This window comes from Gobio gobio (assembly GCF_949357685.1).
Source record: "Gobio gobio genome assembly, chromosome: 21".
Classification (NCBI taxonomy): Eukaryota; Metazoa; Chordata; class Actinopteri; order Cypriniformes; family Gobionidae; genus Gobio; species Gobio gobio.
Genome location: NC_137117.1, coordinates 14,400,700 through 14,420,215, shown reverse-complemented (window position 1 = coordinate 14,420,215; position 19,516 = coordinate 14,400,700). Strand labels below are relative to the sequence as shown.

General features: G+C 39.6%; 1 protein-coding gene across 1 annotated transcript in view; it reads right to left on the bottom strand.

The window, feature by feature from the left end:
• Nucleotides 1-4,055: 4,055 nt before the first annotated feature.
• The window catches only part of tshz2 (teashirt zinc finger homeobox 2), a 68,513-nt gene continuing 53,052 nt past the window's right edge, over nt 4,056-19,516 (bottom strand). Inside the window, exon 2 of the mRNA XM_079802154.1 lies at nt 4,056-7,863. Within this exon, the coding sequence (XP_079658280.1) occupies nt 4,841-7,863 (3,023 nt within the window). The 3' untranslated portion in view covers nt 4,056-4,840. The remainder of the gene's footprint in view (nt 7,864-19,516) is intronic.

Here is a 19,516-nt window from a genome sequence, read left to right as displayed (position 1 = left end):
CGCATGCGCGAGAATATAACAGAGCCATCTAAGCTGTTGAATTCTACATTGATCATGCTTTAGGTCTTGGCGTAGTGCCCAAAATGGGGCTAAAGTGTGCATTTCCTGGATGCCCGAACCGTGAGAAACAAACAAGTGCACGTAAAAGTGCCTTATGAAAATCGTATTCTCACGCATGCGTCGTGACTTCACGTCAAAGGCCCTGGCGGAAGACTATTCAAAAAGGTTATTTTGATGTATAATTTTTTTTGCGCACAAAAACTATTCTCATCGCTTCATAAAGTTATTGTTGAACCACTGTTGTGAGATGGACTTTGGAACGATGTCTTTAGTACCTTTTATGGGTCTTGTGAGTGTAAATGTCATTGCTGCCAATGGAGGCCTTTCAACTAAAATATCTTCATTTGTGTTCCGAAGATGAACCTTTGTAGTCTGACGGGTGTCGAACGACATGAGGGTAAGTAATTAATGACAGAATTTTCATTTTTGGGTGAACTAACCCTTTAAGGATGTCCAATGTATAATAGTGGAACTGCACTGAGCTGATGATAATATCACTGTTTATTACCGCAGATGAATTGAACTTGTTTCATAATTGAGCACGAACCAAACTGAATCAAAACTGAATTGATTTCAACTGAATAATGACAGATTACAGCAATTCTGTTTGCATCATTGAATCATTATTTTCCTGGTAATAATTGTAACGCTGCTTTGAAACAATCTGCATTGTATAAAGCGCTATATAAATAGAGGTGACTTGTCTATTATATTACTATTATATTAGATATTCTCTGCCATACACCGCAAACAAAACTTTTTGATATAAATTTGCGATCTAATTCATAAATAATTGACGCCCCAGGTTAAATGACGTGCCCACATTTTAACCCGTCTCTTAGAGTAAAAAAAAAAACCGGTGAAAATGTTCCAACACAAGTCATTTTCTGAACATTTCACTCCAGGGTCCCCCATTATTTTGCTGTTCATTTGACATGTGACACTTAACGACTCTCTGACATTTTTGCCCGCAAATTTGAGTTTATTTTCAGTCCAGTTAGTGCACTTAAAATGCTTTATTTCTGTGTGGTTTAAAATCAGTGTCTGGATGCACACGGCCCTTTTCCACCGCTGTGACTTAATTAGGCAGAGGACTGACACTTCTCAAGTGGCTGTCTGACAAGATGATCCACATGGGCCTGGAGAAAACGGTACAAGCACATTTGCTAGATTAGGCATTCAGGGGGAAGCTCTATGTAATGTTTTTTTTTCTTCTTCTTTCCATAAAATCTTCCTTCTAGATGACTCTGACTTTAAAATGACAGAATGCAGGGGTCCAAAAGCATTCAGCGAGGTGGAAGATAACCAGGGGTGTCTCAATACGCTCACTAGTTTAGTAGCAAGCACACACAGTCCTATTTAAAATCGCTCCAGTGCAGAAGCAGAAAAGTAGCGGAATTTGCGTTCACAATATTTACATCATAGGGAGTGAAATAAGACACATCCCAGATCTTTAAAACAGGCCTTTGATAATTGCCCAGCCATAAACGCATGCTCATTTACTCTAACCCTATTGTTCTTTTAGCATGCAGTGTTGCTTTTTTTATTTTTTCACTGCCATCCCGTATAAACATAAGAGACACAGTTAATTAATTGCGGGGTTGTTTAAACCCCTGATTGTGTATCCGATTGGCGCTCGCCTTTAATGTGGCAATAAATCTCGAATGACTTTGAATTATTGTTCTGAATTAATATTAGAAACAGCTAATTTCCTCCCCCTGATTACAATGACGAAAAGGATCCTGGGCCCTAATGTGAATCTCTGACATTGAGCGGCTACCTCGAAAACCATTTCAAATGTTCCCCCGTCACATGTGCCCATCCAGTGGCAGGGTCATTTCAAATTTCGCCATTAACCACAAATGCTAAATGACTCAATTGTGAGTTACCGAGGCCGTGGCACACTTTCATTTGACGAGACACTTCAGAGGCGCACTCTCAATTTTAATTAAGAAACACAAATGACCGGAATATTGCGTTCGTTTTGTCATATTGTTCAGCCTATCTTAAATCATCCTCAGGCTCCCATTTAAAGGAAGTTGGTATTCTGAAGCATAATGGCTCAACGGAGGGAATCAGGAATCCATCGGTGAGGCAAGGCGCTAAATAATTTATGGCTTTAATCTGTGCACTGAGGTGTGAGCTCTATGGCTGTAATTATAAATGCAAGGAGGAATTATTGCGGAATACTTTAACTGCATTAGGAGTCATCTGATGAGCTATCGTGATTGCCTGCTCATTTCCAACAATGGAGGGCACGGCGGTGTCAGGATGCGCAAATCACCTGGTGCTTTCTCCCATTTACTATCAAATGTCACTTTCCTGTTATAAAACAGATACGATGGGGAGTGGTAATTGGTGGCTTGATTGCTGAAAAAAGAAAGAAACTGCATTAAATGTTGCGAGTTCAGAGGGTGATTATCGTTTTTCATCGTTTTGGTACTATCTCATATGAAATTCTCAATATCCGAGTGACATCATCACGGTCAATTGTTATCGGTGCGATTGGAGCAATTGATTGGTTTGTTTTTTTTTGAGAGTAATATTTCTTAAATGATGTACCAGTTTTGGCTACAAAAAATGAAAAGAAAAATTGAAAACAAAAAGATTCTGTTAATTTAAAACACATTTTGTGGTATGGGGTAAGTTGTCACAGTGCAATCTGGAATGAAATATTCCTTGAAAAGGATTATTTCACTTTAAAATGAAAATTACGCCATGATTTACTCACCCTCAAGCCATCCTAGGTGTATATGACTTTCTTCTTTCTGAAGAACAACACAGAGTTATATTAATAAATATCCTGATGTTTCCAAGCTTTATATATATTACAGTGAATGGGGTCCATTGAGTTTGAATCTCAAAAAAGTGCATCCATTCATTATAATCGTACTCCACACGGCTCCAGCGGGGTAATAAAGGCCTTTTGAAGCAAACAGTGTAAGAAAAATATCCATATTTAAAACTTTAATAACATATATAGCTTCCGCCATAACGCCTTTTAAATATGGTTTTAAATAAAGCTTTAAATATGGATATTTTTCTTACAAAACTGCATCGATTCGCTTCAGACGGTCTTGATTAACCCCCGGAGCCGTGTGGAGTACGTTTATAATAGATGGATGCACTTTTTTGAGCTTCAAACTCATTGCTCACTGGTTCACTGCCATTATAAAGCTTGGAAACATCAGGATATTTATTAATATAGCTCTGATTGTGTTCATCAGAAAGTCATATACACCTAGGGTGGCTTGAGGGTGAGTAAATCATGGGGTGATTTTCATTTTAAAGTGAACAACTCCTTTAACATTAAAACTACAAAACAATTAATGAAAGAGCAAAAACGCAAAAGGTTTTTGACCAACACATACTGTACTAAAAATTAATAAATGTGTAAATGTAGTATTACATTTAAAAATAATACTACTAATAATACTTGTAGATATCTACAAGAGGTTGAACTCTGTTCTCTGCGTACATGTTTTCATTGTGTTCACTTGTTTATTCAAAAGATTATTTACTTTGCAGGACAGCATCCCAAAGTAAAATAAAAAGTGAAGACACGTTTGTGTAATTTTAACATTTTACTTTAAACCTTATAGTTTCTGAGACCTTGTGACAACTAGCCCCAGTCTCCCCTACATGGTAAATGCAATCAAAACTATTTCCTAGAAAGATAGAACATACTGAAAAATATTTCAAAACAATAGTGTGATTTACAATTATGTTCCAGGAATATTTGCTAACACTTTACAATAACGTTTCATTTGTAACATTAACAAATGTATTGCGAAGTAACATGAACACAGTGAACAAAGTAATGTTAACAAATACAACTTTTGATTTTAATAGTGAAATTAACATTAACAAATGCTGTAGAAGTGCAGTTCATTATTAGCTCTTGTTAACTAATGTAGTTAACCAATGAAACCTTATTGGAAAGTGTTACCTCAGTAATAAAGAAAATAACAAGGGATTTGAAGTGAAGACTTGTAGACAGTTAGAAAATGTTAATGCTTTATTTGTATTGGTATAAAAGGTGCAGTGTTCTTTTGTCTCACTAAGCATTTCCCGATGAGACACTTTTTTCTGCAATGCTAAATATACATTAATGTGAGACTTTCTCGTGTCAAACCTGTCCAAATCTGTAAGCCCACACACTGAATCTGCGCCTAAACGTGATTAAACTTTTATTAAAGTGCTTTTCTGTTCTATCGTTGCGACACAAACATTTTACAGAGCAAATATACTGTACATTTCAGTAAATGTTTTTAATGTGTGTCTGGCTACCGGTCTGACCACCTGTGTGTTCACACAAGCGCACAATCAGATCTGCAAATTACAGTTAATGCATTGATCAATTTGTTGTTAAACGTAATACAGTTAAAACTTGCCATATCATACAAATAAATAGTAGTCATAGCCAGAGCTATTGCATGCAAACATCAGCATTTATGTCTCAAGCAGTAATACATTTCATTACTGGTGGTGCATTTGAACAGGGTGCAAAGACTTACGTCAATGTATTCTTAATCTTTTTATGATTATTCATTTTCTAACAGTACACTTCTTTCTAACCCAGCCAGTGTGTCCATTTAGTCCTCAACATGATGAAATGTTGACTCTGAAGTTTTTAAGCATTCTACGTAATGCTACTTGAAACATTATGGAAAGAAAAAAGGGGGGGAAAAAGTAGACAACTTGACCCGTGTTTTATAAAAGCAGAGGAATTACAGTTATTTACCAACAAGATAACTACAAGTAGTAAAAACCAACAAAGCTACTCTTTGTCCATTTCCACAAACTGTGAATGATTCTCAGGGGATTTACTGTGAGTTTTACTTAAGTGAAGTTTGACCGCGTGATTGCTGGCAAATGTCCGACTGCAAAGCTTGCATTTGAACTTTGAGTCAGATTCCTCTTCTGTGATCTGCGAATCTGTCGCCCGGACATTGAGGGCCTTTGAAAGTTCGGGCTTTGTTACTTTAGTCGGGTGTTCTATGGGGATTTTGTTCATGTCCTTGATTTGGAAACCCAGGTGGTTCTCGAGATGGCATATAAACGCAGAGGGCGTTTTGAATTGCGATGCGCAGTCATTGCAGTAGAAGACCGGATGGCCAGTGTCCATGTTCTTCAAAAACTTGGTCCCTCCTGTTTTTCTAAGCTGGTACTTCACGTTGGCGAGCCAGTGGCTGATGGTGGTCATGGAAAGCCCGGTGAACTTGGAGATGTGCATCCTCTCCTGAGGGCCGAGGTCTGAGAGGAGATACTTGCCCTCCGAAGTCTGAAAAAGGCTGGAGGCGAACTGGGCTTGAAGGATGAGCAGATGCTGGGGGTTCCAGTTGGACTGTCGACCTTTACGCTTGTGAACCGAGTACATCTCGCTGGAGACGTCTTCGAAGCGCCGCACGTCTGTCTCCAGCTTCATAGCAGGCACTCTCGCTGGCATTGAGGGCTTTGGGGTCGTGGCTTTTGGAAGAACCTTCACCATATCGGCAATGTCAGAGAGCGCATGTTTCTGGGACACTGGAGTGGAGGACTGCAGTAAGAGGGAAGCGTTTGCTTTGCTGTGTTTGTATTTCGTCAAGTCTATTGGCTGGTCGTCATTTGTGTACATGAAGCTATTGCTGGTCCTGATGGCAGCAGATACTGAGAGTGCTGGTTTCTCTAAACCTCTACTCAGTTCTGAAAAAATGGATTGTGTGCGATGGGAGAGGAAGCTTTCGGGCCTGGGCTTGTTTGCTTTACCCAAATGATTGTTCAAGACAGACTGTAGTGCGCTTAGAGGGTTTATGTTAAGGACTTCCTGGGAGTCACTGACAAGCTCTGAAGAACTGCTGTGCCCATTGCTGGCAGGGGGGCTAGGTGACGGGTTCCCTCTGTCAGAGAAAGCTGGGCTCAACTTCCCTTTGATTGTGTCATTCTCTTCACTTACACAGTCTGCATCTAGCTTTGAAGAGGAGGAGGAATCATCTTGACAATCACTGTCATCATTCTCCCCCAGATCAAACCTACTGCTCTGGCTCTCTTTGCTGTCAGATGCACCACCCCTCTCCTTTTTGATGTCTGAATTGTGATGTCCCTGGAAACTTTCAAGTCCCCGAAGTCCCTGATAGAACTTTCCCTTGGGTGCGATGGGTCTGTGCTTGTGGTTGAGATTCTGCTTGAGCTGGATGGGAGGAGAAGAGGAAAAGGAGGCAGACTTGATAACCCCTGATAGCTGGTACGCAGCATGAATGCTGGGGTAAGCGCTCCAGCTGGGGGTCCCTGTTTGAGCTTTATTGATTGCCGAAGCCACCGTGTTTGCTAAAGACTTGAGAATGTCACCGCCTCCACTGGACCCCTGCTCAAGGTCTTCTTCTCGCAGGTACGGGTACTTGAAACTGGCATCGGTGGACTTCCGGTCCTCCTCATCTTGTTTGTCGTCCTTGTCTCCATTTTTCTCAGCTTTGTCTGGTGACATGTCCCTCGGAGTGGCCCTCTCGGAGTCACCGGATGCTGTGCTTTTTGGAGAGACCTTTTCTCCTTCGAGTTCGTTAGCCGCTGGCTCAGCAAGTGTCTGCATTTTCTCTATCGCTAGAGGGTCGAGGGCTAGTTGTTTGCCTTTCTTGGAGGCTGAATTTGTCACTTTAATGAAGTGGCCGGTGACCATCATGTGAGTGGTAAGCTGCTGGAGTGTATCGTGGGAGCTTCCGCACTCCATGCACTTAAGGATCTGAGATTTGCATGTCTCAAACTGCCATGTGTAACTAGCACCGTTCTGATAGCCATAACGGTTGTTGGGAGCATTGGCGAGGCCGGACGATCTTTGGGCCTCGGTGTAACCTGGGACCCCTGTGGTGGAGTCGGGCGAACAAGGCCTCGTGGCTTCAAATGCACGTTTCTTTGCTGGTGGGACTAATTTTGGAGTGATTACTGGAATAGGTTCTTTCAAAGGCACTTTCTGGTAATGCTTCGTTTTGATCATGTGGACGCTTAGGTCTTGTAGAGAATCGAACGAGTGGCCGCAGAACATGCACTTCAGCACCTTTTGTGCATCTTCCTTGCCTTCCATGTCTTGAAGGTTCCTCTTCCGGTTCTTGGATGATGACGTGGAGGCGATGCTTTGCCTGCTGTGGTTGTCATCCTGGTAGTGGCCACTCTTGTTCATGTGTACCGTTAACTCCACCAGGGTGTCATACGCTGCACTGCAGTCTTTGCAGCGGAACCGGCTGGCTCCTGTAAAGACCGCGCCGCACGCTTTGCTACTTTGCCTGTACAGGTGGACGGAGCTGAATAGATTGGGCTTTGACACAGGTTTCGGGGACAACGTTTGCTGCAGGGTTTTTGAAAGTGCGTCCTGGTGCCAGTCAAACTCGCTCTTGGCGCTCCCATTGGTGCTGTCACAGTTTGCTTTGCTGCCAGTGTTAGCAACCTTCAAATCTAGTCCAATCTTTGACCAGTAGGAGTCTGAAAGGAAGTTGGCATAGGCAGCCCTCATTTTCTCCAGGCTACTGTGCATGTCATCCTTCACTTTTGAGCTCTGGCTCTCTGTGTCCTTCTGACTTCCTGGTGGTGAGGTCTTAAAGTCAGACAGTCTGTCACTGCCATCGCTCAGACGGGATTCCAGCTCAACCTCCTGGTTGGATAGGACACTGACCGGAGAGTTTTGGAAGCTGTAGCTGCTTTTGTTGTCCATGTCTTTGTCGTCTTTGTCCTTGGAAGTGGGCCTCTCAGAATTCTCCTCCTCTGTCTGGATTTCATTTTCGCCCTCCTCCCCTGTGATCGACTCTTGGACACCGACATCATCATCTGGCTCATATGCTGGAAAACACGATAGAGAGAAAGTCTTATTAGTGCTGTCAATTGAACTGTAATCAAATTACCTACATGATACAGTGATTAATTGAATGAATCACAAATAACCACATAGAGCCACGTCAACCTTCGATATAATTGAAAAAAAAATCTAACTTTAAATGTCTTTTTAGTGTACGTGAGCATCAGAGATTTAAAAGAGAGAGAAAAAAACAGGAGAAAAGTATGTCATTTAATATTAGAAATCATTGTGCAGTACTGCCATCCTTCAACTGCAGCATTGTAATCCTTCCTCGCAGAAGCTTGTGTGCCTGTAATCTTCTCTTGGTAATAGTGGGCAATTTGGCAGTATGCGTTTCATAAGTCAATGACTTAGTTTTCTTAAGGTTTCGTCTGTTTACAGCAGCTGTATGGGTGCAACAAAAGGCGATTATCTCTAGATGGTGAGCGTTATCGCAATAGTTTAGCGGTTGATTCCTGCACATCTCAAAACTATTATGGAGTCTGCATGTGATAAAGTCGATCTGAAGCTATATTTCACTTTAACAGTTAAAAAGTGAGTTCAAAATGTCTAAAAAGTTATTATTTACTGTCAATCATTCTCATTCAAAATGAGGCGTAAACATAAGACCGCATGCATGCAGACAAGTTAAAAATAGTTAAATGCAACCTGGCATCCTTCCTGAATATTTGCTGGATACAAATTAACCACTATTGACTAGATTCAAAATAATTTCCTAAATCTTTCATCACTTCTTAAAACGTACTGAATTATTCACTTAATATACGATATATCCAAGTACGTCAATTACATCAATCGCTGCGGTTAAGAAAAATCAAGATCATCTATATTTTATGACCACATATTTGGATAGCACTTTGAATTTCAAGTGCTGTTACGCGCAGATGTGCTCAGTTAAATATACATAAGACCTAACAGCCCGGGCCAGGCACTTGCTTTTCATGTGGTTAATATTTTTTTTGAGCTGGTGATGCTCAATGAGGGCAGCTCTCGAATATGAGGGCTGAAAGTGCTACGCTGTGTAGCCCTCGCCATGTCCCGTGCCTTTGGATTCTGAAAATAAGACTTTTTATCAATATTTCAAAGGTGCCTCAGGAGTAAGCCTGGAGGTGAACTGATGTCGGCAAATGGATAAAGATGGAGCTGGGATTTAGCCTTTCCAAACAAACCCAAAGAATGGGGTCCCTCGAACAAGGGGCCCGACGTGCCACGACCTTGATCTTCCGCAATGAAGATTTCTCAAATGACTGACTACGACGGATGATTGCATCCTAGAATGTGCTCATGCCCTAGCAGTTTTCAAGAGGAGAATAATGTTTTATGTATTGCAATGTGTATATATAGTTTTGACATAAAAGGAGTGAGATTGTGTGGATGGCTTCTCCGTGGTGTCTCAACCGTTTGTAATCACTCAGCCAGTCGACTGGCATCATGACGGACAGCAGTGCAGTCTTTGCTTAGCTTTAGATTGTTTACAGGATGTGTGGGATCAAAAACAAAGTAAAATATGAAGACCGAAATTAACCTCGTCTTCCTGTACACTGTTGCACAATCCTCGTTCTGTTACAACGAAATAGTTAAGTCATGGTGCAACGCACTTTTTCAGAGACTGGCATGTTTCTGCATATCTCTGTGTTTATGAGATTTTTACGATAGTTGCTCCATGAGAGTATTTACAGTCTAAACAAGCAAAGTCACCATGACACCGTACACCTGGAGGAATCAATCGACTGCGGATGAAAGATAGACAGCTAAATGAAAAATGCATTAGTCAACCACACTACATTTTAGTGACCATGTAATACTCTTCAACCTAATAATAAAAAATAAAAAAATCAGAGGAGTGCTCATTCAGAGCAATTAAAATGGTTTAATGCATGTTTCATTACTTGAACACGCTCAGCCTGGAAACCGTGTCCTTTGACGTCAAGACAATTTAAACAATTTGTACATATTTTATTTTGACACTCAATTGTTATGCGTAAAATGTACGCTGTATTTTATTCTACGGGTGATGCATATTATTTTAATTTGAAATAATAACTGCTTATTTGAATACATTTAAAAATGTAATTTATTCCTGTAAAAAAAAAAATTCAGTGTCACATGATCCTTCAGGAATCATTCTAATATGCTGATTTTCTGCTCTATAAACTTTTTTTTGTATTATTGTTGTGCTGCTTCATAGCTTTTTGGGAAGCTCTTTTGATGAACAGAAAGAACAACATTTATTTACAAGCATTATAAACGTTTTTACTGTCACTTTTATACAAAGCGTCCTTGCCGAATAAAATGATTAAACTATATTAATTTAGCTTGAACAATGCAATGCAACACTTGCGATAAGTATTATTTGTCTGATAAAACATTGAAATGATTGACTTTATAAACCCTATCAAGCTGGAAAAGGCACCCGTTTCATAGATTAATGTGGGTGGCATTATTGCAGTCACCGTTCCCCGGGCTCCCATTTCTCCATCCTCCGAGCATCTGGGATACACATTAATACAACCACAGGCACATGTTAACCTTCCAGGCCCAGATCTCTCCGAAATCCCTTCATGAATGGTTACATTTCCCTTCCTTGCCCATTTGTAACAGGGAGCTTGTGTTAGCCAGCTTGTGATCCCTGCCAATCGGCAGGATTTCGGAGTACAAGATCAAACACAAGGACACCACTCCCACAGACATGAGATACACCAGCCTTTCCCATAATCCACTACTGTCGACATTAGGACGCAGCCACACGAGCAGGCCAGCAGCAGTCGAATCCCACCCCCCTCTTTTGTTATTGATGTTTGAGCCAATAGAACAACCAAAGCATAATTTGATCTCCGACGTGGGCCATTTGTATTAATTTCAGTAATATTCAATATGCATTATTTTGATTTGGTCCGAGCAGTGCATACATGAATGCTTTCTGTATGGCACCTCATTCATTTAACCTCTCGAAGAAGCGAGGCACAGTTAGCAGGCTCGTCCGCCACGGACCCGCTTGCGGTTGTTGGGCTCTCTGTGCTGTATCAGAGCAATGAAAACAGCCGTTGGTCCAACTAGGCTTACAAAATGAGGCACTGGCACGCCTGTGCAGAGATTTAGCATGTCATAAACTTCTGTAAACCCTCCAATCTGTGTCACAACAAATTTATATCTTCAGACAGGGATATTCAAAGGTCAAAAAACCAAAGGTGTCCATCATAAATCAGCCACTAAGTGTTTATAACATTAATCCGTTGGGAAAGACTCCTGGCATAACACAGCGGCAGCTGGATTTCAAAGAGCTGCCGGATTCCCAGCCAAATGGCTGCAGAAGAGCGAAGAGAAACGCGAGCATTAAATGCGCTTTTCACATCTGATTCATATATACAGTAGCGGTATTATTATTATGCTTTTTTTCTTAAGAGTCAGTTCTTATTACTGTAAGTGTGATCAAAGGCTGGAACAAAGCCGTTTTTTAATTGTAAAAGAGACAGTGATGGATTTCAAGTTTTTTTGCACAATGGTGTCAGACGTTTTGATGAACCGTATTCTAAACCTACAAAAACTGTAATGAGTTACTGATTTTGCACTTTGATGGATCAAAGTGAGTGTAATCTGTATCATTTCCTCTGGCAACCATCATTTTAATGTACTCGTGAAAAGAAAAAAAAAAGTGCTGGCTTGAAATTTCATGCACCTAAAATGAAGTTATAGGGTCTTTTTTTTAAAGGAGTTTAGAAAAGACAGTTGAAAGAGTGTGATATTAAAAAAGAAGCGAAAAAGTTGGGCATTACAAAAAAAGCATTGAAAAATGTAATATGCGTGTGTAATTTAATACAGCGCTTCAAAATGAGGATCCATCAGACGGCTCTGTTCAACTCTTGATTGAACTAGCTTGAACAGAAATATAGATATGACTTAGATATAACTTTTAGACTTTTCATTTGGAATAGGCTCATTTATTTGACTTTTTGAAAGATATAGTAAAGAGCATTGGGGGGTCCTGCATTACCCACATGAGCACCACAGCTCCAACTTATCAAAACCAGTGGTTCTTAAAGGGATAGTTCACCTATTAAGTTATCATTTACATTACACGCGACGTGCACGTTTTTATGCACGAAGACACAAGACTTGTGAGAAATCAAAACTAAGAAAACACAAAACCTTCTTCTCTGAGGTGAATATATCCTTATGTTCGTCGCAACAAAAAGTTATGTTCACATCTGTCAGCTGTCATTCTGACATCAGACAAACGGAGTTCCGGTCTGGATATATTCAACTCAGTACGTGGATACTTTTTGGGGGATTTCTAGGTATTGTATTTCATGTCATTCCTGATTTCTCTCAAAACTTTTTCTGGGCGAGTCGGAGTGAATTGCGCCGCTAATAGAATCTCACAAACACGCAGTCGAGCACAGAAGACCAACGGCCAAGGGCAGGATTTTTGTTAAAATTCAGTTTGTTTACCTCAAAACACCTGGTATATATGACACGTGTAGCATTGGACCATTCTGTGATACTTCTGTTTTTTTTTATTTTTTTTTATAAAGCTTGATGCTTGTCTCTATTCACTGCCATTATATGGAAGAGCGCGAGCAGGACATTTTTTCAAATTTCTCCTTTTGTGGTCCGAACAAGAACATCATATGGTATTAGAACAACACCAGGGTGAGTAAATGATGATTTCATTTTCATTTTAGGGTGAACTACCCCTTCAAATAGGGGGTCACAACCACAACAAGGCCATACGTCTGTTCTGAATAGGTCATTGGAAACAGGTAATAATTATGCTGATTTATTAATAAATAAATGACCATTGATCAAAATTTGTATTGGCCTCTAAAACATATCATAAAAAGAGATTAAATATATCGTATATACTTCTAATAAAAAGACAAATTCTGATTATAAAGGCATAATCAACAGAAATTGCTAGCCATTTATAATCAAATATTACAAATATATTAATACATTTTAATTTATTCAACTTTGATTAAAATTAATGCAAAAACAATTTTTTATCCCTCTGCCAATTACAGATGTCATATACATTGTATTATAGACAACTAATCATACTTAGCTAGCATAGCAAAATAAATATTTAGCTTATAGTTTGTTAAAGGGACAGTTCACCCAAAATGAAATCATTTACTCGTCCTCATGTTCTAAATCTGTATGAATTTCCTTCTTTTTTGCTGAACACATTTTGAAGAATGTCGGTAACCAAACAGTTGATGGGCCCAAATGATATACTATGGAAGTCAATGGGGCCCATCTTGAGGGTGAGTAAGTGATGACAGTTTTCATTTTTGGGTGAACTGTCCCTTTAAGGCCATCAAACTCATGCCACAAATGCTGGATCCTAGTCAAATATGGCAGATGCTAACAGGGACATGAACACAACAAACAATAATTCTGGTACTGCGTCAGGTCACCACTACCAAAACCGAATCTAGTCGAGAAGCACCGCTCCAGATCATGTGCGCTAACCACTGCGGCAACAGAATCAGACACAGTTCACACAAATGGTGTGAAACTCAGTCACAGACTCTCCACTAATACAGGGGTAAGAGTAATAATACCACTTAAAAACGCGGCGTCTGAGACGCTGGAGTTTTCTTGGTGGACGTGTCCTTTTAGCGTGCCACTGCAGTGGGCTAATCATCCCCTTTGAGACGTGTGAGGTTCTGTTGGGGGTAAATCTGTCAGTCAGCATTCAGTCAGGGGTGTGATTTGCATTAGTTCAAGGAACGAACGTAACATTCAGGCAGTTCTTGTGCTAGAACTTTTCCTGTCACTCTCTAATTTTCCATGCCACTGAATTGTTTGCCGGCTTCCCCGCCTGCCCTAATGCTAATATTTCTATCAGCACATCATCAAACATTTACCCCGTAGCAGTAACATTTCTATCATCGACCGGTTCAGGGGCGAACAGGGAGCCAGCTGCAACATCTCCGGCCCTCCACGAATATGCGAAAGGTAACGCAAGCGTCACAGGAGACCCTCTAATTCTGAGGCGTCGTTGACAGGTCTGGCGGTCTGTGCCACTTTCGCCACGGATCTCCTTGCCGTCTCAGGCTACAGTTTTTGCCGTGCATGGATCGATAGCTCTTTTTACTTCTCATTGATTGTCTAGCAGCAGGAGAGACCTAAGCAGAGGCTGTTATGACATTTCTAGATTTCCCCCTGTCCTTGGAACAATCAATTACACGCGCATGGCAATCAAAACCTCTTTGCAAAATGAACCTGCTCCATGACATTTTCATCTCCCGGATTTATGCCACGCTTTAAAAAAGAGAGAGGCGGAATCGGAGAGAGAGAGAGAGAGAGAGAGAGAGAGAGAGAGAGAAAAGGGAAGATTTTCGTGTCCCACATAAAAAGGCTGCACACACACACACACACGCACGCTAACGAAGCAGGTCATGTGAGTGCTGTAATCTCCACTGCAGTCAGTACTGCACAGGCAGGCCTTTGTTGGACACACTGGTTTGGCTATTGATTTTTGTCATAAGCTATGACAGCCAAGATCACTGTGGGTTTACCTAACTGTGCCCTAAATAGAGTTCAAGAGTCTTGCGGCGTGCCGAGCTGCGGCGCACAAAGACTTTGATAAATCGCATGTAACAGCAAGACATTCTCATTTACCAGCGTCTGCCACTCCCAACACGTCTGCAGTGTAGCACAGGAAATATGGTAGATGCAAAAGCAACGTGCTGTAACTGTTCAGGCTGCGCAATCAACGCCTGCGGGGACGGCAAAAGTTGATGAGACATTTTTTACTGCTTGACATTTTATTATAGTAGTTTTATATATACAATTATAGTACTTGTTAATATTTTGAATTGGCTATATTGTCAGGTTTCATTTTAGTTTGTTTCAGTAATTTTAAGTGCTTTTGTCATTTTTATTAGTTTTTTTTATATTTCTGTTTAGCTTTAAACCTTATTATTTTAATAATATTTAAATAAAATAACATTTGATAAATAGAAATATATCATATTTATTTATTTATTATTAACTTTCAAAGCAGCTTTACAGAAATGCATGTGTCTACATTATAATTTTGAGTGATCTGTTCTAGAGCCTGACCGATATGGGTTTTTGGGGGCCGATACCGATATTAGGGAGTAAAAAAGGTCCAATATCGATATATCGGCCGATATTCTTTATATATATATATATATATTATAGTACAGTACCAGTCAAAAGTTTGAACACACTTTCCCAGTGGTGTGTCCAAACTTTTGACTGGGACTGTATATAGAATCTAGTATATACATAATATCCATAAATACAACAGAACAAGCATACAAATGAAAAAGTTATTTTCAGGTTTTTCATGTCGGTCTAAACTAGATTTTCAGGTACAGAAATGGTAATCAAATGTACAATATCACTGCATAGTCTTCAATGTATAAATATAGATTAACCCTTATTAAAGTTATTCAGTCAAGAGCCGTGAGTGATTTTTTTTTCTTCTTCTGTCTTTTGTCATCTCGTCTTTTATGAGAAAACACCATTGGCCATTCCCTGCCATTGATGAGATTTTTCTGTGGTTTCACTGTTATACAGTAGGGGGCGCTATTACACATCTCCTGAACGAGTACAGAATCTGATCAAAACACAGGCGAAGGAGAGGCAGGAACGAGCGATATCTTATAAGCAGATGCATATGTAAAATAACGCGATCATCAACATTAAACAGGATATAAATCAAAACTGCCTAAAGTTATTGGATGAAATGTCGACCCAGGACGAGCTATAGGACTTTGAAGCTTTGGGGTGTTGATGGACTCCATCTGTGTTTTGATCATCATTCTGAATCCCATCTGTTTGTAAGTTAGTCGCGATTTTCTCAGCTTTTTTCTCAATGTTTCTCAACTTACTCACAAGTGTTGATAAAAAAGAATGCATGAAGCTAGAACAAAACAGAGGCTCTGTTCTCTCTTTTGATAAGAACTTGTGAAAATGACCAAAAACACTGGCGGTGACTGGCAAATTTCATGTTTACGTTCACTTAACCGACTATGTTTACAATGATACTCGACAAGACCGGCATTTTGATATAATTTTGTGTCAATATTCGCGCGCTGAGACGCGTGGGCGCGTTCATATCGGTGGCAAATATGCCGATATATCTGCAAAAGCCTCATATCGGCCGATAATCTGTTCTATTATCAGAAGTGACTGTGTCCAAGTTATGTATTTCAGAAATGTACATATACAAATCACACAGTTGGCTAACAATTTTATCTAAACAATGTATTAAAGGTCCCATTCCGCATGATCCCATTGTTCAAACTTTAGTTAGTGTGTAATGTTGCTGTTAGAGCATAAATAATACCTGTAAAATTATAAAGCTCAAAGTTCAATGCCAAGCGAGATATTTTATTTAACAGAAGTTCCCTTTCAAAGCCTACAGCGAACGGCTGGCTTGGACTACATCCTGGTACTTCCTTCTTTAATTACGTCAGTAGAGCAGTAGAACAGACTAACCTCCGCCCACAAAGAAACGCGAAAAAGGGGGCGCGGTCTTGTTGCTGTCCCACGTGGAGAAGCGGACGTGTCGCGTGGAGAAAAGGAACTGTTGCGTTGAGTGTGTTTATCGCCATGTCGTCGAGACGCTGATATTTTCATCCAGGAGTCAAATCACCTTTGTTTGGCTTTCCCAGGGACGCTGTAGAGATTATTGAACGCATACATCTCTCCGTTAAGAGGCGTGACCTTTCCAACATGCGCTAAGCTGCTGTCGAATCACAACACAGGAACTGCTGGGCACGTGCGCTAAGCTGCGGTCGAATTACAACACGGTAAGCGCTTGCACAATCAGAACTCGTTACGTGTTTCTGAAGGAGGGACTTCATAGAAAGAGGAAATCACCAGCCGTTTTTAGGACAGTGAAAACAGCGGTACACAGATAAGTACATTGTATGAAAAATACTGTGTTTTTTTACACGCGAAACATGAACACATGTTATATTGCACACTGTAAACACAATCAAAGCTTCAAAAAAACACGAAGAACGGGACCTTTAATTTAAGGCAGAAACAATGGGCTCATTGAAGCAATAAAAAATATGTAGTTAACGAAATGATTAGAATAGCATTCTAATATGCTGATTTGTTGCTCAAGAAATATTTATCATTATTATCAAGTTGGAACATTTTTGTGGTAAGATTATAAAAGAGAGAGAAATTAATACTTTTATTCATCAAGGATGCATTAAATTGATCAAAAGTGACAGTAAAGACATTTATAATGTTACAAAAGATATAAATGCTTTAATAAATTGTATAAATAAATGCTGTTCATTAAACTTTCTATTCATCAAAGAATCCTGAAAAAAGTGCCTCCTGTGTTTTCAACATTGATAATAACATAAATGTTTCTTGAGCAGCAAATTATCATATTAGAAAGATTTCTGAAGGATCATGTGACACTGAAGACAGGAGTAATGATGCTGAACATTCAGCTTTGATCACAGGAATAAATTACATTTTAAAATTTACTAAAATACAAAACAGTTATTTTAATTTCTAATATTTCACAATATTCATTCAACGTTCCCAGCTGGTGGAACGATCTTCCCACCGCCATCTGAAATGCAGAATCATTGACAACATTCAAAAGTCAACTAAAAACTCATCTCTTCTGTGAGTACTTAACCTCATAATAAAAATAAAAAATAAATTATTTTCCTCTTTCTTCCCTTTTCCCCTCCCTACTCTAGCCTGTGCTACACTGAGCAATGTACACGGACTCAGTATTTCAGGCACTTGTTGCGCTTACTCGACTCTTCATGACCAACCGCTTCCTGTAAAACCCAAGTTGTAAGTCACTTTGGATAAAAGCGTCTGCTAAATGCATAAATGTATGTATAAATGTATTACAGTTTTTCCTGTATTTTTAATTAAATAAATGCAGCCTTGGTGAGCAGGAGAGACTTCTTTCAAAAACATTAAAAAAGTTCCCAAAAGTTCGGGAACTTTTTTTTAAAATGTTTTTGGAAGAAGTCTCTCCTGACAGATTGAAAGGTATGATATATTTTCTTTAATATTTACCTCAACTATAGATGGTCATAATTAGCATACCATAGGATGTTTGGCTATTTAGTAAATCAAAGCACTGCAAGGCACCAATGCACAGCTCTCCTGACTTGACGTCAATTAATACTTAACTGCCCAATTAAATCTTTTCCCAGTGTTGCGCCGCAGGCACACAGAGAGCGCTGTGAACATTCTCCCACGTAAACATTTACATTGACCAGAAGTGAGAAACACCAGATCTCTATCAAGCACAAAAATATGTTTGGCCTCTAAAATACTTACAATAACCAAATAAACTCTGATTATCAAGACAAAGTGTGAGAGAAATCCACTAAGTATTTATTATGATCAAAAGAAATTACAGTATAATATGAAATCTATCATATTTCAGTATTCCTGTAAAGTATTATGTGTTGTTATGTGTCAACTCTCAGAGACTTCTCCACAAACCTCTTCCAGGGCTCTGGCTGGAAACCAGGCGGCGGAAAGATTAGCGTTAATTTTTGTATGCATGACAGAGATGTTACTTAAAGCACATTACTTCCTTGACTAAACAGGGGCAATTCATGCAGATAAATGCCTTGCTTTCATATACCCACGCATTAAATATTTAATGGTATAATATAATCAAAAAGAGTCTCACAATTCAGTCAGGACACGGGGAAAGTTGCAGCAATTGTGGGTTTGATTTGATCCGAAGCGCTTGGAGTCACTCCGACCGCTGTCGTACATCAAAAGACATTCTTTGAAAGGACATATTAGGGTAAACTAAGTGAACATTTTTTAGAAGATAAAAGATTCCTTTTATAACGAACGCTGTTGCATATTAAAAAATAATGTTTACAAAAAGCCCTTTATGGCCACTAAGGCCTCATCTGTTATAAACTGATCCTTTGCCATTTGTGCCATAAACATCTGTGGACCATAAACGGCCAAATATTGGTGGTGATCTCGCTGGTAAACAAAGGACTCCTTTGAGGCCGCTCTACCTCAAACAGACAAAGCTCCAGACTCTCCTTCTGCACCGGGACACAAGCTCCTGTTTCCTCTCTGGTCACAGTGAACTAGACTCTCGTCCCTGATCCAGACGATGATGGAAGTCAGGCTTTTAGAGTCTGATAATGAGAGTGAGCAGTGGGAGGGGCTAAAGACTTTAACTCCTCCTCCTATACTACAAGAAATTCTACAGCCACGACTGATTTACACAATGTTTAAACAGAAATTTTGTCCGACTAGTCTAAGAAAACTGTCTGTATATGAGAAATTTGAAATGGCCCTTCTTAATATTAATCAAATACCATACTGAAGCCACTGAAAATCTGCTTTGTGTACACATGACACTATATATTATTAAAAAAATGTTTTAGGATATTGATCTGTTGAGGTCAAGTAAGTTTCATTCATTATGTGTGTAGTTGACTAGTCTCAAATGCATCCCCACTGTAAATTCTGTAAAAGAGCCAAAAAAATTGGGGGGAAAAAGTGTTCTTAATCCGTATATTAGGCAAAAAAGGGCCTAGCTTGAATAACACAACAATGTTCAATAAATATGTCTGCTAATTTCAAATCAAGGTTAAATCAATTGAATTGTATAATATGCAGATTAAA